Source organism: Molothrus aeneus, chromosome 14 (assembly GCF_037042795.1).
Source record: "Molothrus aeneus isolate 106 chromosome 14, BPBGC_Maene_1.0, whole genome shotgun sequence".
NCBI classification, from domain to species: domain Eukaryota; kingdom Metazoa; phylum Chordata; class Aves; order Passeriformes; family Icteridae; genus Molothrus; species Molothrus aeneus.
The window spans coordinates 860,060-883,464 of NC_089659.1; the positions used below are offsets into that span (position 1 = coordinate 860,060).

At 57.1% G+C, this 23,405-nt stretch overlaps 2 protein-coding genes across 2 annotated transcripts in view; both read left to right on the forward strand.

Annotated features, from left to right (window-relative positions):
• The first annotated feature begins 848 nt into the window (after positions 1 to 848).
• Positions 849 to 2,383, forward strand: LOC136562695 (brain-specific homeobox/POU domain protein 3). The gene is made up of 2 exons (XM_066559669.1): positions 849 to 968; positions 1,478 to 2,383. The coding sequence occupies exons 1-2, from the start codon at positions 849 to 851 to the stop codon at positions 2,381 to 2,383; spliced, it is 1,026 nt and encodes a 341-aa protein (XP_066415766.1).
• Positions 2,384 to 4,190: 1,807 nt separating this feature from the next.
• Positions 4,191 to 23,405, forward strand: part of LOC136562772 (endothelin receptor type B-like) — a 73,245-nt gene continuing 54,030 nt past the window's right edge. Inside the window, exons 1-4 of the mRNA XM_066559778.1 lie at positions 4,191 to 4,210; positions 5,699 to 5,928; positions 9,987 to 10,090; positions 10,259 to 11,005. Coding sequence (XP_066415875.1) covers positions 4,191 to 4,210; positions 5,699 to 5,928; positions 9,987 to 10,090; positions 10,259 to 11,005 — 1,101 coding nt within the window. The remainder of the gene's footprint in view (positions 4,211 to 5,698; positions 5,929 to 9,986; positions 10,091 to 10,258; positions 11,006 to 23,405) is intronic.

Sequence of the window (23,405 nt, forward strand, 5' to 3'; positions counted from 1 at the left end):
TCCTCATGCACCTTTTGAGAGCTTCTGGGGGGGCTGCAATGCCCCCACCCCCTGATCCAGCAGTGCAACCAAACCCCGGTGGTGGCAGGAGCTGGCCTTGGTGGCAGGGAGGGAAAGAGGGAGGGAAACGCCGCGGGCTGTGGGGAAATTCGCGTGGATGGGTGAGTGCAGGGGCAGTGATGAGCTGCAGGATGGAGAGGCTGCACAGACAGGCTGGGACTCTGCACGGGAGGATTTGGGGAATGAGACCGGGAGATTCACTGAAGCAGGGAAAAAGAAAGTTAGTGAAACTTTACTGGATTTCTTTGTTTTTATGATTTTTGACCCAAGGTTCTTCCCTTCAAAGGGAGAAGGGGAACGGCTCCTATTCAGCCCCGGGTTCCGGGCTGCTCTGCTCCCCAGATCCCCCCGGGGAAGCGGCCGGGGGCAGGGCTGGACGAGGGGTGACAGGGAGAGGGGCGCACCTGCGGAACGAGCAGAGCCGGGGAGGGGCGGAGAGGGGGGGCTGAGCCGCGGTTTGGGGGGGCCCACCGACAGGTGGGGAGCTCTGGTTTTGGGGGGATTACAATCGGATCGGGGGAGGCGCGATCTGGGGAGGGAGTACCACGGGCGGAGGGGGGCCGAGCCCCCGTCTGAGGGGGGGTGAGCTCAGTGCCCGGGGGCGGGCGCTGGGAGGGACCTCCCCGGCCCCTCCCGGTGGGCGGGGGGCGGGGGGGCCGGGCTATAATGCCATTGATGCCGGGCGGCGGAGCCAGACAATACCGCGCCCCCGAGCAGGGTGCCCGGAGCGCCCTGCCCTGCCCTGCCCAACCCTGCCCTGCCCCGGCCGGCCCCGCTCCGCTCCCACCATGATGTCCATGAACAGCAAGCAGGCGTTCAGCATGCACCCCATCCTGCACGAGCCCAAGTACCCGCACCTGCACACCAGCTCCGAAGCCATCCGCAGAGCCTGCCTGCCCGCCCCCCAGGTAAGCCCAGCACGGCTTTCGGGAGGTTCCGTGCCCGCCGTCCCTCGCCAACTTACTCTGCTTTCCCTTTGCATCTGGGTTTCGGCTGGGTTTGGGGGGTCCGTCCTTCCCGTCCTGCACCCCCGGCGGGCGGGGGCCGTTCCCCGGGCTCGGGGGTTGGGGGGCTCGGGGAGCCGCGGCCGTCCCGTCCCGTCCCGTCCCGCTCCGTGCGGGCGCTGGAGCAGCGGGGGCTGCGGGACCCCCGACGGCTCCGGCTCTGCCGCTGCCGCTGTCTGGGGAGCTGTTCCCGGAGAGCAGAGCGGGTGCCCGGCTCGGAGGGAGAGCGCTCGGTGTCTGGCACCGCGGTGCGTTTATCCGGGGGCTCGGGGAGCGCTCGGTTCGCGTTACCTGTCCCCGGCAGCGCCCGTGGGGCAGAGCGGGATCTCCGTCACGCCGCTCCCCGTTAATCCTCTCCCGCTCTCTGGGTTTGTTTTCGCTCCCGCTTTTCTCCTCCCCGCCCCTCCGTGCAGATCCAGGGGAACATCTTTGCGGGCTTTGACGAGACGCTGCTGCGGGGGGCCGAGGCTCTGGCCGCCGTGGATATCGTGTCGCAGAAAACGCACCCCTTCAAGCCGGACGCCACCTACCACACCATGAGCAGCGTGTCCTGCACTCCTACCTCGTCCTCCGTGCACCTGCACCACCCGTCCGTGCTGACCACGCACCATCCTCACCACCACCACCACCAGCCCTCGCAGGGCCTGGACGGGGAGCTGCTGGACCACCTCAACTCCGCCCTGCCGCTCGGAGGGGTGCCGGGCCCCGACGTGGGCTCCACGCCTTCGCACCCGCACTCCCACATGTCGGCCATCAACCACATGGCCCACCACCCCCAGCCCATGAACATGTCCCACCCCCACGGCCTCGCGTCCCACGCCGTCATCTCCGGCCCCGAGACGGAGACGGACCCGCGGGAGCTCGAGTCCTTCGCCGAGCGCTTCAAGCAGCGGAGGATCAAGCTGGGGGTCACCCAGGCGGACGTGGGCTCCGCGCTGGCCAACCTGAAGATCCCGGGGGTGGGCTGCCTTAGCCAAAGCACCATCTGCAGGTTCGAGTCGCTCACCTTGTCCCACAACAACATGGTGGCCCTCAAGCCCATCCTGGAAGCGTGGCTGGAGGAGGCGGAGAGGGCGCAGCGGGAGAAAATGACCAAACCCGAGATCTACACGGGGGGGGACAAGAAGCGCAAGCGCACGTCCATCGCCGCCCCCGAGAAGCGCTCGCTCGAGGCCTATTTCGCCGTGCAGCCCCGGCCCTCCTCCGAGAAAATCGCCGCCATCGCCGAGAAGTTAGACTTGAAGAAGAACGTGGTGAGGGTCTGGTTTTGCAATCAGAGACAGAAGCAGAAAAGGATGAAATTTTCTGCCACCTACTGAGGAAGGGGCTGGGAGGCAGCGGTGCGGGGGGTGCTGCCCTCCCGACCGCCCCCCGGCCCTCCCGAACAGGGCTTGGGGTTCTCAGCTTTTTTTTTTTTTTTTGGGGGGGGGGATTAAAAAATTGGGAAAAAACCAACCAACCAACCAAACAAACAAAAAAAACAGGAAAAAATAAACTTTAAAATAAAGGGAAACGCGCCCAAAGCAAAGTGAACAGTTTGGTGCCTGCTCCTCACCCCTGGGCAAAGTGGCCCCGCTGTTCTGACTGGTACAGACTGCTTTTGTAGATAAAACTGGAGAAAAAACAAAAAAAAACAAAAAAAAGATGGAGAAAAAGGAATAAGACAAAACGAAAAGGCCAAGGGGGAAGTTTGGGGGTGCCCGGAGTCGGGGCAGCAGCAGCAGCGAGAGCCCGGTGGGTCTTTGTCACTGCCCCTCCCGGCTTGGGGGCCGTGGCCCCGCTCACTCCTCTGTGTCCGCTCCTCTTCTTAAAAAAACCACAAAAATTAAAACAAGGAAAAGAAATGAGAAAGGAAACGAGCTGGAAGCCAGCTGTAAACCCGGGGTGCTCCCCGCCGCCAGGGTCCCCGCACACCCACGCACACACACGCACCTGCATGGTTTTGTTCTTTCCCCTGCCCCCCGCAAACCCATCGCGTTTTTGCAGTACCATTTCTGTTTCTACCTCATCGGCTAAATTGAAAAAAAAAAATTAAAAGGAGAAAAAAAGGAGAAAATATTAAAAAAAAAAAAAAAAATTGGCCCGTCCCTGGAGTCGCGGTTTGTTCGGGGAAATGGAGATTTATTTTGCGTTGGTTTCACTCCAACCGTTCGATTTCTGTATGGTTTTCACTGTATAAAATCCTAAGCTTCGACAATCACGTCCTTGGGGCTCAGTGGAGCGGCGGGAGCGGCCCGAGGCAGCGGGGACGGAGCCCGGCCCGGCCTCGGGGCGGCTGCCTCTGCGCATAGGGAACTCTGCACTTTCGAAGGCAAGAAAACTCTTATTTTCCCCCCTTTCCTTTGCATATTTAATAGAGAAAATTGCCTCCTTTTGTTTTCTTTTTTTTTTAATATTTTATTTTATGAATTAAAGGAGATTTCGTTCCGCTGTGTGTGTGCTGAATGAAATTTTGGTGTCTGTGTACGCTGCAGCATTTCAAATAAATCATGCACGTTTTACCTCACCCTCCTGCCTCCTGCACTTACTGCGGCTCCGGGGCTCCTTTCGCGGGACTCCCGGCTGGCTCCCGGTGCCCCGCGGGGATGGGCACGGACAGAGCGGCCCGGGGGGGCAGAACCGGGGGGTCCTGGCTGCCTCCGGCCATCGCGGCGGTTTTGGCCCTTCCCCGCCCGGGGGTCGCTCCCGCAGCCCGGGGGTCGCTCCCGCAGCCCGGGGGTCGTTGCGGCGCCGCCCGCAGCACCGGGAGCTGCCGCGAACGGCGGCGGGGCCGGGCTGCCCCCCTGAGCCCGCAGCCCGCGGGGGGACACCCCCGGCTGCCCCTGTCATCCCCCGGCTGCCCCTGTCACCCCCTGGGTGCCCCAGCCACCCCAAATGTCCCTGTCACCCCCCGGCTGCCCCTGTCACCCCCCAGGTGCCCCTGCCACCCCCAAATATCCCTGTCACCCCCCGGGTGCCCCTGTCACCCCCGGGTGCCCCTGCCACCCCCGGCTGCCCCTGCCACCCCCAAATGTCCCTGTCATCCCTCGGGTGCCCCTGTCACCCCCGGCTGTCCTTGTCACCCCCGGGTGCCCCTGCCACCCCCAAATGTCCCTGTCACCCCCCGGCTGCCCCTGCCACCCCCGGATGCCCCTGTCACCCCCCGGGTGCCCCTGCTACCCCCAAATGTCCCTGTCACCCCCTGGCTCCGAAAGAGACATTCGCCCTCCCCCGGCTCCGCTCCCCAAACGCGCTTCAACTCCTGGCGGGTGGAACCGAGGGTCTCCTCTGTCCTCGGGGATCAGAACCTGGGGGTCCGCTCCGTCCCCGGGACACGCGGAGAAAAGGGCTGAAATCAAGTGACTTGTGTTGGTTTTCTTTGTTTGGGGTGTTTCTGTTTTATTTTTGTTTGAGGGTTTTTTGTTTACTTGGGTTTTTGTTTGTGCGTGGTTTTTTATTGTTGTTTTGTTTTGTTTCATAACTTATTCGGGGAAAGAAATAATCAAACGCGCGTCGTGGTGTTGAAGCCCGACAGCCGGGACCCTGCGGCTTTTACAGGGGAAAACCAAAGTAGAACAAGAAAAATTAAAGTAGAATAAAATTAAATGAAATAAAATAAAGGGAAATGAAATACGATAAAGTGAAATAAAATAAAACGAAGTAAAATGAATGAAAGTGAACTAATGAAATGAAGTGAAATAGAATAAAACCAAAACCAAACAAGCAAACCAAAACCAAACAAGCAAACCAAAACCATAAAACAAACAAAACAAAATAACAAACAAACAAAACCCTAAAACTCCACAAAGAAGTAAGAAAAACAAACAAAAAAGCAAGCAAGCAAACAAACAAAAACGCACAAAAAAAAAAAAAAGAAAAAGAAAGAAAGAAAAGGAAGAGAGAAAGAAAGAAAGCAAGAAAGCAAGAAAGAAAGAAAGGAAGGAAGAAAGGAAGGAGAGGAAATTGTGCGGCTCCCGAAATAACTGTCGGAGGAGTCGCTGCCCCTGGGCCAGCGGGGCCAGCTCGGCGGTGGCCGGCAGAGCCCTGCCAGCCCTGCCAGCCCTGCCAGCCCTGCCTGCCCTGCCAGCCCTGCCAGCCCTGCCCGCCCTGCCAGCCCTTCCTGCCCTGCCAGCCCTGCCCGCCCTGCCAGCCCTGCCAGCCCTGCCAGCCCTGCCAGCCCTGCCAGCCCTGCCTGCCCTGCCCGCCCTGCCAGCCCTGCCAGCCCTGCCCGCCCCGCCAGCCCTGCCAGCCTTTCCTGCCCTGCCAGCCCTGCCAGCCCTGCCAGCCCCGCCAGCCCTGCCAGCCCTTCCTGCCCTGCCCGCCCTGCCAGCCCTGCCAGCCCTGCCAGCCCTGCCAGCCCTGCCTGCCCTGCCAGCCCTGCCTGCCCTGCCCGCACCCTGGGATTCCCGCACCCCGTCCCGCACATCCCTCTTTATTCCCGGGCGCTTCCCAAAGCCCATCCCTTTGTTCTTGCGCTCCGTCCCTGTTTTCTCCATGCAGCGAAAAGCGCATTTTCATAAATAGACCTTGGCCGAGCGCTGCCGATGAAACTTTAATGAGGCGGGATGCTGAGTGCTGCCCGGGGGGGCCCCGGACCGGCTCCGCGCAGCATTAGCGGGGCCCCGGCCCCCCCTTCCCGCGGCTCCCCCTCGCAGCCGGAGCCGCTCCCGAGGCTCCCCCGCCCCCCGCGCCCCTCCCGGCCCGTGCCCGGTGCCGGGGCCGGTGCCGCGGTGCCCCCGCTCCGCCAAGTTCAGGGCCGATGCAATATTTATCAGCCGCGCCGATAAAACGCCGGCCGGGTATTTCCCAGGCACAAATGCAAAGCGCTGCGCCGGGGAGCCGGAGCGGGGCCGCCCGGGGACCCCCCGGCCCCCGCGGCCGCCAGGTAAGGCGAGATCCGAGCGGAGGAGCAAGGGCTGGAGGCCGGGAGGGGCGGGCAGAGACACCGGGAGCGGTGCTGAGGCCTGGAGAGCTCATCACAGCCGGGGCGCCGGGCAGGAGCCGGCCCGGGGATTGATCCTGCTGCTGCCGCTGCTCCTTCTTGTCTTGGTCCTGCCATTACCCCTGCTCCAGCTTCTAGTTCTGTTTCTGCTCCCATTCCTACCGTGGTTCCTGTTCCTCCCCCTGCTCCTACTCCTACTCCTGCCCTTGCTCCTGCTCCTGCTCTTTTTTCTGCTCCTCCTGCTCCTGCTCCTGCTCCTGCTCCTGCTCCTCTTTCTGCTCCTGCTCCAGCAGTTCCCACTACGCCCAGGCCAGCGTGAGGCTCCAGGATCCTCAGGGAAAAGCCTGGCAGGAGGTGGAGAAGGGCCCCCTGTGCTTCCCCCGCCCCCTGCTCCCGAGGAGCTGCTCCAGGCACAGCTCAGGGAGAAGCTGCTGCTCCTTCCTGCAGCTCTGGCAGCCAGGACACACCTGGGAGCAGGTCCCAGCCCTGGTCTGGTGTCTCAGGTCCTGTGTTCAGCTCCTGTTCTCCTGAGGGTCTCTCCTCCTGCACCAGGGCCCCAGCTGGGTACCCAAAAGGACTCAAATCCCTCCAAATCCAGGCTCTCTGCAGAGCACCTGGCACAGGATGGGGTGAGGGAAGGAAAACAGACGCACACAGGGGTGCCTTGGGCACTCCCTGCTCCTGGGGCTCCCCTGAGCCTGACACTGGACCCAAAAGAGCATTAAAGGAAGGGAATATTGACTGGAATAGACACTCCACTCTCACCCTGGCTTTTCATCTGAGGTTTGATGCATGAGCAAGGTTTGAGATGTTTCAGCTCTTTTGCTTCAGCAGCAGTTCCTCCTTTACAGGCACCTGCTAATCCAACCCTGAGCTGGCCCAGAGCTCCTCCAGGAGGAGCTCAGCTTCAGCCACCTTTGAGGACTGGAGTCCTCATCTACCTCCAGGCTGGTGGGACTGAGGGGGTGGGCCAGGCCTTACCCCTTCCCCAGGGGCACCCTGAGAACTCAAAAATATCAACACCACCAATTCACCAGGGACTGGATGAAGATGCTTTGGGGACCTTCAGAGCAGGGATGCATGGAGCAGTGGAGGCCTCTGTGCTCCAGCAAGGGGCACTGGAGAGGGACCAAGGAGCCTCTGTTGCAGTTCAGCTCTGATACCAACCTCTGATCTCAACCCCTGGCTCAGGGCTTAGAGGCACCTTCATCACCTTCCAGCCTGTAAGGGTTCTGAATGGCCAGCTCAGGTGGAGACACCAACAAATGGGGATGTGACAGCTGGGTCTCACCCCTGGTGCTGCAAAGGCTTCCCAGGGAAAGCTGCCACCAGTTCTGGGCTGCTGGAGCTGTCAGACACCAGTTCCTGGAGCTCTCCCAGCCACTGGTACTGTAATCAGGATCTCTCTTGCAACCCAGTCCTTGCTCCAAGCTGTTTCCTCCATGTCTTGCTCTTTTGTGCTACTTCTTCCTGCTATAAAAGCCAAGACCCTCCAAGAATTTGGGCATCTAAACCTGCTGTGCTGAGATGTGACAGAGACATGGTCCAGGCCAGTGTGGCCATGCCACCACCAGCAAAGTGTGCAGGGATGTGTTTGAAGCTATCCATGCTCTGCTGAGGTGGAGTATGTTTGAAGACATCCCTGCAGAAGCCCTGCCCCTCTTTTATCTTTTAGGATGGTGCATTCTTTAGGCTGTAAAGCTGCTCTAGATCCCCTTCACCCCACCTGGTCTCACAGGCACAGGGCCCATCTGTTCTCCCCAAGCAGCAGGGTGACAGCGACTGGTGCCACCCCAGCCCCTGTGTCCTGCTAAATCCCACACTCAGGGGGTGACTTCCCCACTGGGGAACAAGGGCAGGAACACCCAGCCTGTCTGGGGACCATCAGTGGGTCCCATCTGTCCATCCAGGGAGCTCAGGGTGCTCACAGAGAGCTCTCAGAGATGTGGGGAGTCTGCACCAGCAGCAGCAGGGACAGCAACAGGCACTGCCTCATCCCTGAGGGATCCAGGCCAAGGGGGGGGATGCAAGGATCCCTGCTCAGATATTACTGGCACGTCCCATCTTTGGGTCAGGAGCAGAGAGAAAGCTCCGTGTTCTTTAAAGGATCCCTGCCTTTGAAAGCTGGGCAGGTCCAGGCTGCGCCCACTCCAGACTTTCTTCTATTATTCCATGTGTTTTAGTGCAGTGCAGAGCAGATGTATTTTTAAAGATGCTTGGGGTAGGCTCTGTTCCACTACAGGGAAAAAAAGAGTAAAACCATCATTAGATTTCACTGAGCAGGGGGGAGGACAGCCAGGGTGAGGGGAACTCAGGAAAAAGGCTTGGGAAAGAGTTTGGGAAGTGGAGCAGGGCATTCCATGGGACACAGCTGACAGCTGGCTGCAGGGTAGGGCAAGAGGAAATGGCCTCAGGGGAGGTTTAGGTGGGATTTTGGGGAAATTTCTTCATGGAAAGGGCTGTCCAGCCCTGGCACAGCTGCCCATGGTGGTGGTGGAGATGCCATCCCTGTTGTGTGGATGTGGCACCTGGGGACATGGGGCAGTGTGGCCTTGGCAGTGCTGAGGGAACACCTGGAGGGCTTTTCCAAGCTAAACCATTCCATGATCCCACAATCCCAGGGAAAAGGAGCAGGTCCCAGCTCCCCAGTGGATCTGTTGCCCTTCACAAGGGCCAAGCCCTGGGTCAGGTGCAGTTGCCTGTGGTAGGAGCAGCTCCAACCCTTGGCTGTGCAAAACCAGAGCTCCCTGCTCATCCCAGTGGCAGTGGGGAATAAGAGATCCTAATAAATTTACAAATTTGTGAGGTTTTTTTACTTTTGCTTTTGTTTGTTTGTTTGTGGGGGGGTGGCTTTTTTTTTGTTGGTTGTTTTTTAATAATTTAGTTTTTTTTTTCATCTGTGTTAAAGAAATACTTCCAGAAATTTAATCTTGTGCTTTTCCAGAGGCCTTTATCTCCCCATCCTTCACCTACAGGAACAGCCTCCTGCCCCATCAGCCCTCCCAGAGCCCTGCAGGAATAGCCTCTTGTTTTTAGCCATAAACCCTAAGGAAGTGCTGTAGAATTTGCCTTCAATCTTTGGGGAAATCAGAGAGCAGGGGAACTCACAGGCAATTCCAGGAACTTTGGGATCCTGGACATAGAGGGATCAGAGGTAAAATCTCCATTTCATCTGCAGCACCTCACCAACACCTCCAGCAGCTGTAGGAAAATTGGAACTCTCTGAGTGATGTGAAAGTGTCAGCTAAGGACTGTGTTTTATTTATCTCAGGCACGGGAAGGGTTTGGGTTCACACAAGGAAAACCCATGTGTGTGTCTGGAATCCTGCTCCACCACTCTGCCACTTCCCAGCTGCTGCCTGGCAGTCACAGGGAGCTGTTCCAGAGGTGTTCCAGGGCACCTCGAGCTCAGGGAACACTGCCTCATCCCTCCCCAGCTCCAGGATGGATTTCCAGGATAAATGGTGGAGCAGAGCTGTGTTTGCCTCTCCTGCAAAGCAGAGGAAACACCTGCTGGCCTTGCAACAGCACGGGGAAGTATCCACCACACTGGATCTGTGATCTATCCAGGCTTTGAAAAAACTCCCATCACCAAGAGAGGTCTTCAGGGCAGAATTTTCCCATTGTTTATCAATACTTGCACCATGTCCAAGGAGATCAGCATTCCAGACCCTCAGATTAGGAAGGACAAATTCATCATCTCCTTTCAGCCACTAAAATGGATGCAGGGCTGGGTCAGGGTGCCACTGGTGGCAGTGGGGGTTCAGGGCAGCAATGCTGCACTCATGGCATCACCCAAATCAGTCAGTATTTTTGGGAGGCCCCTTCCCTCACCCTGAGTCCCACCAGGAGTGAGTCTGTTCCCCCTTGTACCTTCCCCTTTCACCTTCTCTCTCCAGGGCCTCCACCATCTCTCCTGCTCTTCCCTCCTCCCTCCTTCCTCCTATCCCAGGCAGCTCTGTCTGTCTGGGCGGTCTGTCCTCACACCTGGTCCCACCCAGCTGCTCAAGGACCCTCTCACTCCTCACCTGGTCCAGCCCAGCTCCTGCAGTACCCAGGCTCTCGACCAGCCCATTCCACGGGGGAATGTGGCCGCGTGTGCCAGGTGAGCACGGCTCCTTTTCTCCTTCGCTCTCTCCCGGCCCTGGCACGGGGGACTCTCTCCTGCGGGGGTTCCTTCCTGCGGGAAGGGCCATGGCTCCTCCAGAGGGGCCCTGCAGGCCGAGCTGCTCCCGATGGTGCCGGGTGTGCCCGGCCCGCTCTGCTTCCCCAGTGCCCGCAGCAGCTCGGGCAGACGGACCGGGACAGAACCCTGGGCAGAGGAACCGGGACAGAACCCTGGGCAGAGGAACCGGGACAGAACCTTGGGCAGAGGAACCGGGACCGAACCCTGGGCAGAGGAACCGGCACAGAACCCTGGGCAGAGGAGCCGGGACTGAACCCTGGGCAGAGGAACCGGGACAGAACCCTGGGCAGAGGAACCGGGACAGAACTCTGGGCAGAGGAGCCGGGACTGAACCCTGGGCAGAGGAGCCGGGACCGAACCCTGGGCAGAGGAACCGGGACAGAACCCCCGGACAGACGGACCAGGACCGAACCCCGGGCAGAGGAGCCGGGACCGAACCCCGGGCAGAGGAAGCGGGAGCGAACCCTGGGCAGAGGAACCGGGACAGAACCCTGGGCAGAGGAATCGGGACCGAACCCTGGGCAGAGGAGCCGGGACAGAACCCCCGGACAGACGGACCAGGACCGAACCCCGGACAGACGGACCAGGACCGAACCCCGGGCAGAGGAAGCGGGAGCGGGCCCCGGGCAGTGGAGCCGGGACCGAACCCCGGGCTGCAGCCGCTCCCCGGGAGCCCCGAGCCGCCCCCGGAGCCGCCCAGCGCTGCCTCCCGCACGGGTGGTGGCTCCGGAGGGCGCTGCCCGGGGCGCTGCCATCGCCGTGCCCGGCTCTCTCCCGCCGCCCTGCCCGCTCTCCTCGCTCAGCACACGCAATGCCGACTTCCTCCGGCTTCTCGCATGGATTTTTTCCCACCCTGGCTGTGCTCTTTAGTTCAGATCTAAGCGAGCTTTCCGAGCGCGCTGCCTGGATGTCTTTATTAAAACACACAGTTTAAGGAGGGGGCTGAGGGAGTGGGGGGTGGATCAGCTCTGGATTCGCTCTGCAGCCAAAACCATGGGAATCTTCTGCTCCACAACTGTTCCCAGCCGCCGACAGCTGCGCGGTACAGCCAGCAGGACACGGGGTCACCTCTCTGGCCGTGACTAATTCGTGGCGGAGGGCAGCCCCTCTGCTCGCTCCCCCGGGGCTGTGTCCCCTCGGGTGTGAAGGCAGGTGGGCAGACAGGGACATGTCCCCCAGGGGCTGGTGGCCCGGCTGCTGGAGGGGCTGTGCTGGGATTCCCTGTGGCTCCTGGGGCAGCCCAGCTCTGTGAGAGAGATGCAAAGCCTGTGGGCTGTTCATGAGACCGACTCCTGAAGAGGAGCTTTCCCTTGGGAAACTTTGAGCCTTGGGTCAAGATTTGTTCTCAGATACCTGGAGGCTGAGAAAATCACAGCAGGCAGGACTGACAACTGCCGAAATCGGAGCCTCTGGGAGTGCCCGTGCCTGCCATGGGAGTGCAGCACCCAGGGCTGTGCCGCCCCTGGGAGCAGGGAGTGATCCCGGGTCTGGCAGGGACCTCCAGCCTCGCCTTCCAGCACGGCCTGCCAGGAGCTGTCAGTGACTGCAGTGCTGACAAAAGCAGCTTTTCCTTGCACCAGGAGCTGTTTCCCCATCACAACAACCCCGCTGACAGCCCGAAGGCCTCAGACACAGCTCTGAATTTCTCCTTGTGATGTACCAGCCCTGGCCAAAGCTCCCTGCTGCCCTCCTGCCACCCCGAACCCACCCTGCTCTTGGGCTTGGCCATCCTGTCCTCCCTGTCTGGAGGAGCACTGGGGAGCTGCTGCCTGCCTTGCCCTGCCCTGCAGCAGCTGCAGCAGGCCCTGCTCTTGCTGGGGAAGTGCTGATTTCTGCCGTGCTGGCTGCGCATCCCCCTGTGAGCCACTGGCTGCTGGAAGGCACTGCCCGAGCCAGCCACATGCTTCATGATGTCAATCGCAGTTCAGAGTTAATTATTCATGAGAAAATTTCATAATGTGCTGTTAAGTGGGCTGCAGGATATTTTGGTTAAATTAAGGGAACCTGAAAGCTCCCTCTGTAGGGTGCTGCTCCTCAGGCCTCGCTGAGAGCAAAGGTTCAATCAGAGCTCAGGTGCTGTGGCCTCTGCCATGGCCTGCGATTATCGGAGCCATGTGAGTGTGGAGATCAATCCAATGGCTCAGCTTCATGTTTCCAGCAGGAAAATTCCCAGTGAAGGGTTTTCCAAGAAGACTTGGGCTGGTGGAAGTTTCCCTGCCCATGGCAGGAAAAGTTGGAGCGAGATGAGCTCTGAGTTCCCACCCAAACCATTCTGTGACTCTGTGACTTCAAAGCAGCTTCTGTGGAGTCCCCCTGAGTCTGCAGAGAGCCCAGGAGAGGCTGTGCAGGTCATGGAATCACAGGATCATCCAGGTGGACACCTCTAGGATCACTGAATTCATCTGTTAACAGGCCAGGTCACTCCCAGACTCTTTTCTTCCTCATTCTTGAAATCATTTAGGTTGGAAAAGACCTTTCAGATCATCAAATCTAACCCAGCTCTAAAGAAACATCTTTCATCGGGTCAGTCTCACAGTCCTGCAAACATGCCATGCCTTGGAGCCTCCCCAGCCTTGGGTGAAGGACTGGAGGGGCAGCTCCCACAGCACAGCTCCCACAGCTCCCACATCTGTCACCCCTTGATGCTGGGACCTCCCTGAGGTGTCCTGGTGAGCCAGGGCTGCAATCACAGAGCACTTTGGGTCCTCTCTTGCTGTTCAGAAGAACTGGACCTGGTTGGTGAAGCAGGAACCCTCCCTCCCACACTGCTTTTCCTGGGATGGCTGCAGGAACCCACAGGGATCTTGGGATGCCCTGGATTCCTTTTGAAGCCTTGTTAGAGGAGCTGACTGACAGAGCTGGACTGGCTTTGGAGCCTTTCCTGAGTCTCCCCTTTGGCCACGCTGCCTCTTCCCATCCTGCCACCATTTGTCACTGAGGGATCACAGTGACCTGGCTCTGTGCTGCCCACGAGTGAGGGAACATCTCCCTTCCCTGGCTGGTGGGTGAAACCTTCCAGAACAACTTCCACTCCTACATTTTTTGCCAACCTTGCTGTTCCCCTGCTCCTTCTGCTGCCAGGAAAATGCTGACTGGGAAAAGTTTGGCCCTACACCATAAGATGATGTGGGAACATCTGCAGGAGACTCAGGCCATGGACTGGGAGCAGGGATGGATTTGCCATGGAGCTGGGGTCCCTGCCCCACAGTTGTGCCTCCAGGCCCACCTTCCCCACTTCTTGCTGTGCCATTTGTGACTGGTACAAGTGTCTGAAACAGCTGAGCACTCAACTGCCCAAACACCAAAGTTTCTGGGAATAACAACCCTGGAAGCATGGCCAGGGTCATCAGAGAGTGAGACCTCAGGCTTTAAACAGACAGAGGGTAGATACAAGGAAGGATTTGATTTAGGATTAGATATATGGAAAAAATTCCTCCCTGTGGGGGTGCTGAAGACCTGCACAGAGTGCCCAGAGCAGCTGTGCTGCCCCTGGACCCCTGGAAGTGTCCAAGGCCAGGCTGGATGGGGCTTGGAGCAGCCTGGTTTGGAGGAAAAGTCCCCAGAATGGGGGACTCTGTCCCCCAGTTCTAGCTGGAATGAGATGGGCTTTAAGGTCCCTTCTCACCCGAATTGTTGTGGAATTTTATGAAAGAAGAGAAATTAAATTATGAAATTATATGAAATGATGAAATTTTATGAAAGTGACACAGTGATACCATCCTGGGACAGTGCCAGGGGCTGTGACAGGGGCAGAGGGGAGGTCACCCTGTAAGGGGCTGGTGGAAAGGAAGCCTCTTGCCTGCCCTTTTCTGGGGCCTGTCACACACAGGGGCTGGTGGCTGAGCACAGCCTGCAGTGCATCCCACTCCTCCTGGATGGGCTGGGAGCCAGGCAGCCCCTTGGACATCGGGTCACCAGCAGAGAGGATCCAATGCAAAGCTGCTCCTGGGCATGTCTCCAAAGGGGGATGTGTGGAGGAGAGGGGATCTGCCCAGGAGCTGTGTCCTGCTCCCAGCACACCTGGAAAGGGACAGGGAGCACAGGAACCCACTGAGAGGCAGCAGGAGGGAGCTGAGCAGCAGTGACTGGGCATTTGGCAGGCAATGAAATGCAGTTTGCAGGGAATGAAATGCAGTTTGCCTCCATGCCAAGCCTTGATGGCTTCATTCTGCTTCTTAGGGCTCTCAAGCCCTGCTGCCTGGAGCCAGCTCCTTGCAGGGCTGGGAGGAAGGGATGGAGGCAGGGAAGGAGGAGGCCTCCTGCAAGCCCCTCCAAATATTTAACCCAGTGGAAACTCTGCCCTTCAGAGCTCTCAGCTCTGCTGTGGGGTATCCTGGCAATGGATGTTGCCTGCCCTTGGTGCTCCCAGCCCTGCTGCAAAATCACAGTGCTGCCTCCAGGATAAATGTTCATGGAAATAAGAAAGCATCCAGCGAGTGTTTCCATCCCGACGCCTTCCATGGATAAATCTCATCCTCACCCCATGCCTCAGTGCAGGAGGATCCAGTCCTGGCAATATTTTGGCAGCTCCAAGGGCAGCACAGCCCTGCCCAACACCTCCTCTCACCACATCCAGCTCCAGACCTCTCCTGGCTCCTTCCCTTGAGGATATTTCCCTCTAGGAGAGGAGCTTGGATCATGGGCAGAGGCAGAGCAGAAACTGCCCGGTTTTGAGTTGGGCTGAGAGCAGCAAATTGCAACTGCTCCAGCACAGCCCCTGACCAGTTCACACCCCACCCATGGAAGGGATCACATTCCCACTTCCAGGCTCAGCTCAGAGGTGTCAGCCCCTTCTCATTTTGGAGGGCTCTTGACTTTCTTTCTCTCTTACCTTTTTTTTTTCCCTTTTCCTTTTTCCTCCAGCTTTTCTCTTCCTCCTTTTTTCTTTTTCTCTCTTTTCTTTTTCTTCCCCCCCCTCCTTCCTCCCTGTGCAGCCTCTGTTCTTCATCCATTATTTAGGCTTTTCTGACTGTAACAGCAACATTCGCCTTGTATACCTTGTGTGGGGTTTAAAATATAGATAAAAGCAGAAGGTCAGACTTGAAACACAGATTCTGACGGTTGCTGCTTTGTCTGGAAGCTACAAAATCTGGAGCTTTCTGTGCCCAGCAATGGCTTCGGTACAATTGGGTTTTTGGGGGTTTAGGTTTTTTTTTTTTTTTGTCTGGTTGATATTCCTGCAAACTGTCTTGGTGTTTGAGGCTTTCATCCAGCCTTTCAGTTTCTAAATGTTCTGGGGCCTGGCTGGCTTCAGGACAGGGGAGCTGGAGCCATGGAATTCCTGCTTGGAGGTCCAATCTTAACCCAGCACAGCAAATACCTGCTGCTCTCTGTCTGGGGTGAGCTGGGGAGGGGAGGAGGTGCCTCCATCCACATCCAGCAGGCTCTAATTGGCACCTCTGGTCAGCAGAGCCAGGGACTTTCCCTTTCAATTATGAATAAATGCCCTGCTTCTTTTATGTTGCTTTCTTCAGCCGTCAGAGAGATTGGATTTGAGGACAAATGTTTGTGGGAAATAAATTTCAAAGTCAATGTGAGAATGGTCCCAGAAAACATGAAACACTTCATTGTCTGTTTGAACGGGCAGCGGGGCAGGGAAGGCATCCCTCCAGCCAGGAGACAAACTGGACAGGGGGGAATCATCATTCCTGGAGGGTGCTCAAAGCCATGTGCACGTGGCTCTTGGGGACATGGGCCAGTGGTGGCCTTGGCAGCTCTGGGGGAATGGTTGGGCTTGGTGGTGTTTAAGGTTCCTCCAAACCCAGCTGTTCTGTGATTCCCTGAGAAGGGGCAGCAGGGGATGGTGATACTCAAAGATCATTTTTCGTGTCTCTGAGATCCATGTGGGCAGAGAAAGGCGCTGGAGAAGAGCTGGGGATGCTCCAAGGAGTGGCTGGAGGGGCATTACAAACTGAGGCACTGGTGGAGAAATGCCAGCCTTGCCAGGGAGTGTTCACCAGGCACAGGGCAGGACAGTGACATCCCAGGCTTTTCCTGCTGGGAGGTCAGTGGGGAATGTTCTCTCCCTGCACAGGGCATTTTCAAAGAACAGAGGCTTTGGCTCACTCAAAACCAGACCCAAAACTCTTCCAGTCCCCACCTGTAACAGGAGCTCTCAAGAGCTCTCTCCAGGACTGAGACCTGCACGTTTTGCTATCAGAGAATCCCAGCCTGGTTTGGGTTGGAAGGGTCCTTAAAGACGCCCTGGTGCAATCCCCTGCCATGCACAGGGGCACTGCTGTCCCCACCATGGTCAGGTGGCTTCAGCAGCCAGCTGGGATCTGCAGCTCAGTCACAGGTTTCAGCCTGTTGGGTGCCAGCAGCCACTAATCCAGGAGGATATTCCAGTGGCAGCTGCTGTTCAGGAGGCTCCATAGCCCAGCTGGCACTCCCCAAATAACCTTTCTTCACTCTAGCCCAAGGGGGAATGCATCTGTCAGGTGAGGAATAGGAAAATAGAAGGAAATTATTCCCTGTGAGGGTGGGCAGGCCCTGGCACAGGTGCCCAGAGCAGCTGGGGCTGCCCCTGGATCCCTGGCAGTGCCCAAGGCCAGGCTGGACACTGGGGCTGGGAGCAGCCTGGGACAGTGGGAGGCGTCCCTGCCACGGCAGGGGTGGCACTGGGTGGGCTTTGAGGTCCTTTCCAACCCAAACCATCCTATCATTCCATGATTCTATTCCAGTTTCCCTGCAGGCACTGTCCTTACCCAAACAGGATTTGGAAGGACACAGGGAAAGGCTGCAGCCTTCCTGTCTCAACTCCATCCCTTGGGTCTCCAAAAGCCAGACTGGGAAGTGGATCCAGGCATGGATCTGTCGGTACTGAGTGGTTACAGCAGCTCTGGCAGGGCCTGGGATGGCTCATGGATGATCCCATGGCCAAGGAATTGAACTCTTCCAGATTTCCCAACATGGAGCATTTCCTTTCCCATGCCTACAGCTGCAGCTCATGTGACAGGGGTGTCACACTGAGCAGGGGGAAAAGATGCCCACATATGGTATTTTCCAGGAGCAACAGGAAAAAAGTGACACTATGAAGGGAATCACCAAGAGCAGCAGCTCCTTGTGCTCAGGCATCTCTGGATTAGGGGATACCAGCAGCACACAGGGATTGAAATTGGCCTGTTGTGGTTTCTGGGGTCTTGAAGAAGAACATTTCCAGGGAAGTGGTGGAGTGCCCATCCCTGGAGGTGTCCAAGGAATGTCTGGACGTGGCACTCAGAGCTCTGGGCTGGGGACAAGGTGGGCATTGGGCACAGCTTGGACTCGATGATCCTGGAGTCTTTTCCAACCTCAGGGGTTCTGGGATACTGTGACTGAGGAGCATCTCCAAAGTCCTTGAGGTGACATCTTTACATCCATCCACAGGCTGGCCAAGCCAGGTGCACAATCTGCTCTTCCCAGGGTGTTAAACATCCAAAGGAAAGAAAGAAACAGGACTTTCAGGAAGTCCAGGAACTGTGCCACTGCTCATCGGAACTGGATGAGTTGACATCATTAAACTCAGAAGGTTTTGAGGTAGGAGTGTGGGACTCTTTATATTTTAATAAATGTCTCCCTTCCAATCCTACTGAATTCCTGGTCTCGCTGGCAGGCTGGCATGGGATAATTATCCATTTTTAAAGTGTCTCTTTCCACTGATGTTCAGGACATTTGGGAATCCCTTTCCATTGTGATTCTTGGAGCGTTCTCCCTGTGACACCTACAGCTCGGTGACAGCCCCTGCTTAAACACCAAAATACAAAAATTCCTGAATATTCTACTGCTCCCCATGAGGTGGATGGGACCTGCAAGTCCTTGGTGTTCTGGGAGGGGAATTTTTACCGAGAGGACTTTCCTCTGGCTTTGGTGGCCAAAGTCCAATGTCGCAAGTCCAGCTCAAGAATTCCCACTGCTCCTGGTCCCCACAGATCCCCGTGCTCCTGCTGCTGGGGCTGAAGCCACCCCACTTTTCCAAGATCCTGTGCCTGCAGTAATCCCTCCGAAGCCCAAGAGTTACTTCTGTTTTCTTCCACCAATTCTGTCCATTCCGCCTTTGGCAAACATCGATTTTCCACAATTCCCCGCAGCCCTCATAAAGCAGCTGCCAAAACGGCTCCCTCGCGGGCCACTTCTTTTATTTGTCGAACAAAAGAATCATCAGCATTGTCTCCAGAGCTCTCCGGCCAGTGGAGCCTGGCATTAGGATGCCGAGCTCCCTCTCCTGGCTGCCGGATCAAAAGGAATTGCTGAAAAGTCCCGAGCACCTGAAAATCGGGATCGCCGGACTCCGGCTGAAGGAGGAAGAGTCCTTCCATCTGCTTTGCAGATTTTCAGTCTCCGCCACTTTTCCTCTCCATGAAATATGCTGGGAAAATGTTCAGGTGCAACAGTTTTGGGAGAAAAATGAATTTGTCTGTGGGCTAAACTTGCTTTTGCTCCTCTCCCTTTTCTGTCATCTGTCACTGTCAGGGAACAGATCCCAGTGGGAAAATCACTCTGAGGGTCTCTGCAGGAAAGCCACGGTTGTGTCCCTCCAGCTATCCATGAAATGTTACTCCAGGGAGAGGGAGAGTGTGGGAAGGACATGGAGAGGGAGAGTGTGGGAAGAGCAGCAGGGAACAGGTTGGGATGAAGGTTGGGGATCACTGGAGCATGGGAAGCCCCATAACGTGATCCTGCTGGAGGCTGAGGGGCTGCTCTGGAGAGAGGGGGCAGCAGGAGCAGCAGGATCTGCTGGGAGACAGCAAGCAGCTCTCAGGGCTCACAGCAGGAAAGCTGGGAGCTGAAACATCCCAGATCTTCACCTCAAGTGTCCCAGTACGGGTGGCAAACACGGCTTAATTCCAAAAAACCCATCAAATGTCTCCAAGTGACATTTTCCACTTTCAGATCAAGGCTCTCTTTCTCTCTCCTTTGCATGATGTGCTGGCCCAGCACCTGCTGCAGTCTGGGAATTCTGGTTGTGGTCTGCAGCTGGGATCCTGCAGGAATTTGGGTTGAAAAGCTCAGAGCTCTGCACCCATGGGAGGCTGAAAGCACCGATGGATTTTGAAATGGAATAATGAGTTGTGTGCGTGTCCTGTTGCACACTTTGGGAGCAAATGGGCACCACAAATCCAATTTGGAGAAGTCAAGAAGCCCTGGAAAACTTTCAGTCTCCCCACAATGCAATTACGTGACTCTCTGAGCTGCTTATGGTCCAGGGAGAGGATGGTACTGGCTGTCCTTGGGAATTATGGAACCAATGGATCAGGGAATGCTTTGGGTTGGGAGGAACCCTAAGGACCATCTCACCCCACCTCCTGCCATGGGCAGGAACACCTTCCACTGTCCCAGCTTGCTTCCAGACCCCATCCAGCCCAGCCTTGGACACATCCAGGGATGGGGCATCAACTCCCTGGGCAATGCATGGAATTGGCCGACCCAAATCCCAGCATTCCCCATGGATTATGCTCCAGCCACCTCTCCTGTCCCTCCTCCAGGCCCAAGCAAAACCAAGGAGCAAGGAAGAGCTCCAAGAATGAGTCACCCTGACTCCAAAAATGAGTTACCCTGGGAGGTGTTTAGGAGAGGTTCTGCTGGGATATTCCATCCATCCATCCATCCATCCATCCATCCATCCATCCATCATCCATCCATCCATCATCCATCCATCCATCCATCCATCCATCCATCCATCCATCCATCCATCCATCCATCATCCATCCATCATCCATCCATCCATCCATCATCCATCCATCATCCATCCATCCATCCATCATCCATCCATCCATCATCCATCCATCCATCCATCCATCCATCATCCATCCATCCATCCATCCATCCATCCATCCATCCATCCATCCATCCATCCTTCCATCCATCATCCATCCATCCATCCATCCATCCATCCATCCATCCATCCATCATCCATCCATCCATCCATCCATCCATCCATCCATCCATCCATCCATCCATCCATCCATCCATCCCAACCACTGCCCATCCCTGACCATGAGAGCAATTCTGGCCTGGCCAGAGTGTGGACAGAGCTCTGCACCAAAGTCCACAGGAGAAGGGAAGACTCTGAAATCCTCTGAGCATCAGCTCAAACCTTTTGTTTCCTTGAAGCCACTTCACTCCTCAGCCCTGTTCTCAAGGAGGTCCTGGCAGAATGGGGGCAGGGACAGGCAGGTGACAAAGGTGGCTGCAGGTACACGAGGCTCTCTTGCCTAAGGCAGTTCAGGTGCCATCACTTCTTCAGAGTTTTAGTAACTCAGAGGAATATTTGGGCCACAAATCCTCCCACTTCTCCTCTGCAGTTGCCCAAACCCTGCACCTCTCTCCCTGTCCCTTCTCCCTGTGACAACCCACCTGTGCTCACCTGTTTTACCCCTGGAACCCATCTGAACCCAGCTCGGGGGATTTAGGGGCAGAAAGGACCCTGTGAGGAAGTGTGAGCTGGAAGGAGGTTTGGGAGGGGGTTTGTGCTGGTCCTGGAACTGGGCTCAGACCTGGCAGACCATCCTCACTTCCTCTGCCTCCAAGACAGATCCAGGCCAGGTGGGAGATACTGATCCCATGGAAACAGAGAATATCCTGAGCTGGGAGGAATCAGGGTCGTGGAGACCAATCCCTGACCCTGCAGAGCTCTACCCCAAAGATGGGAGCTCTAGGAGCCTCTCACAGATGCCTTTCATGAATGAGTTCTGCCTGAATGAGCCTTGCTCTGACAAGATGGAAAAGGAGCTTCAGAGAAGGGCTCTGGCTCGGCTCAAAGGAGGAGAAGCTTCAGTGTGAGAGGGAAACAAAGCTCAGCAACAAGGTCACCTCCACTGCCTCAGGCGATCCAGGGATGACAAAAGTTTCTGTGTAGCACAGCAGCAGAAGACAAAAGCCATCCCTGGAGGGTAGGAAGAGAGAGGCAGCACAGAGCAGACAAGAAATTCAATGTAGGGAAAGCCACAAGGTTTGCTGGCAAGGACACGCTCCTGGGTGGATCAGAGGATCATGGAACAGCTGGGGTTTGATGGGACCTTCAGAGGCACCAAGTCCACCCCTGAGGCGCAGGATAAAGTGGATAATGGTTCCCAGGAGCCTTGAGCAGGATTCCTCAGAGCCATCCATGCTCCAGAGCTGGCTCTGAGTCTCCCAAGCGCTGGTGGTGGGCAGGGGGCCAAGGAGCACCCGGGAACACCAATAATTGCTGGAATTTGGGTGTGGGCTGCAGGTCTACAGCTCCTTCCCACTCTGCCCACACCATCTGAGCCATTAGGGAGGGCTGGGAATTGGTAGTGAACCAAGATGCCAGGCCCAGGGAGCCTTTCCCAGCATCTGAGCTGCACCAGTAACCCCACAGGGAAAGGGCTTGGCTTTGCCTGGGAGCTCTTCCTCTTCACCAAGGACTTGTGGTTGTCCCTTTCCACAGGTCCAGCAGTTTCTAGGACCAGAAGGGTCAGGACAGCTGCTGCTCTGTGATTCCTAGGAGAAGTGCAAATGGCTCTAAAGGCAGCAGCCAGGATGCAGATGGCTCTGATGCAGGAGAACAGCTGGGATGTGCACAGGTTTTCCAGAGACACGAGGGAACACTGAATGGAAGGTGTCTGCATCCCTGCTGCAAGCCTTAGCAGAGCAGAAAATTGGACATTCCTCTGTGCAAAGTGCCTGGCATGGGCAGAGGAGCAGGGAATTTGTTCAGGGCAGCACTGCAGACTGCCCAGGATGGCACAGCTGGGATCGAGTGCTGGGCATGCAGGATGGGCACCCCCATCCATGCTCTGCTCCAAAAGGAGCCCTGGAGCTGTGGATTCCCTGCTGCACAGCTGGGAGGGCTCTGAGGGCAAAGGGAGAGTGAGGAGAATCCTGAATCCCACAGGATCTGAGTCATCCATCCCTCGGTGGGTGCTGGTGCCTCCCCCGGCCTCCAGGGCTCCCCAGCACCAGGGACCTCCCTGGAGCCCGGGTGGGTGCAGTGTCAGCACAGCTGTGTCTGCAGGGAGCAGGAGCTCTGTGTTTCCTCTGGGAAACCCAGAATGGGGGAGGTCACCTCCCCACAGCCCGAGCAGAGTGGCAAAGGCAGGGTTTGCCCGGGGGTGCTGCATCCTGAGTGGCTGAATTCACTCAGGCACCTGGATGTCTAAGGAGCACTAAAACCTCTCCATCTTCTCCTATCCCCCAGGTTCTTTTGAAATGCCTCTCCTGGGTGCCTGGCTCTCCTGGGATCCCTGAAGATCCCAGTGTGGAAGGAAAGTGTCTCTCAGCTCCCAGGCAGAGTTAAAGTGATGTGTGGGCAGGCTGGAAGCTGGAGCCACTGCAATCCTTTCAGCCAGGCAGCTGCACTTCCCCTTTCTATCACACGCACTTAAAAGCTTTTAAGGGAACGATCCATCCCCTCTGCTGGCAGAGCCGGAGCTGGGCTGGTCCTTGGGATCTTAAATCATCTTAAAATACGGAGCAATATTGGTTTAAAAGCCTTTGCTCTCCCCTGCTGCAGGAAAGCTCAGCAGAGCTCGACACCAGCCCGGGGCTTCCTGGGGATCCATCACTGGCCAGGAAGGGCTGGGCCCTGCCTGACAGGGACATCTCTGGGACAGTCCTGGAGTTCCCCCTACATCATCCCAGATGCTCCTGGGGCTGCACTGAGCCCAGGGAGTGTTTGTCATTTAATAGCCCAGGTCCCCGTGGCTGGGGCAGTGTTTGTGTTTGTGAGCTGCTTAAGGACAGGGAAGGATGGCTCAGCTGGCAAATGCTCCTCAGAGGGGGATGTGCCCAGACCCCTGCTTTCCAGGCAGGGCTTGGCTGCAATGGCCCTGGGCCTGCCATTCACACCCAGGCTTTGCTTTGGAGCCCAGAATCTCCAATTCTCCCATTTTACAGCGTGCCCTTGGGGAGAGGAGTGGGCGGATGGACTGGGAATGTTGGGAGGACCCAAGGACAGTTCCCTCTATCCAGGGACAGGAGGTTGTCTCTAGGCCACCTTCCCTCTGCCAGCAGCTGGAACTCTTGGCTGTTGTCAGAGAGCTGGGAATGTCCAGCCTGGAGAGGAGAAGATTCCAGCAAGACCCCAGAGCCCCTGGCAGGGCCTGAAGGGGCTCCAGGAGAGCTGCAGAGGGACTGGGGACCAGGATGGAGGGACAGGAGCCAGGGAATAGCTCCCAGTGCCAGAGGGCAGGGATGGATGGGATATTGGGAATTGGGAATTGCTCCCTGGCAGGGTGGGCAGGGGCTGGGATGGAATTTCCCAGAGCAGCTGGGGCTGCCCCTGGATCCAGCC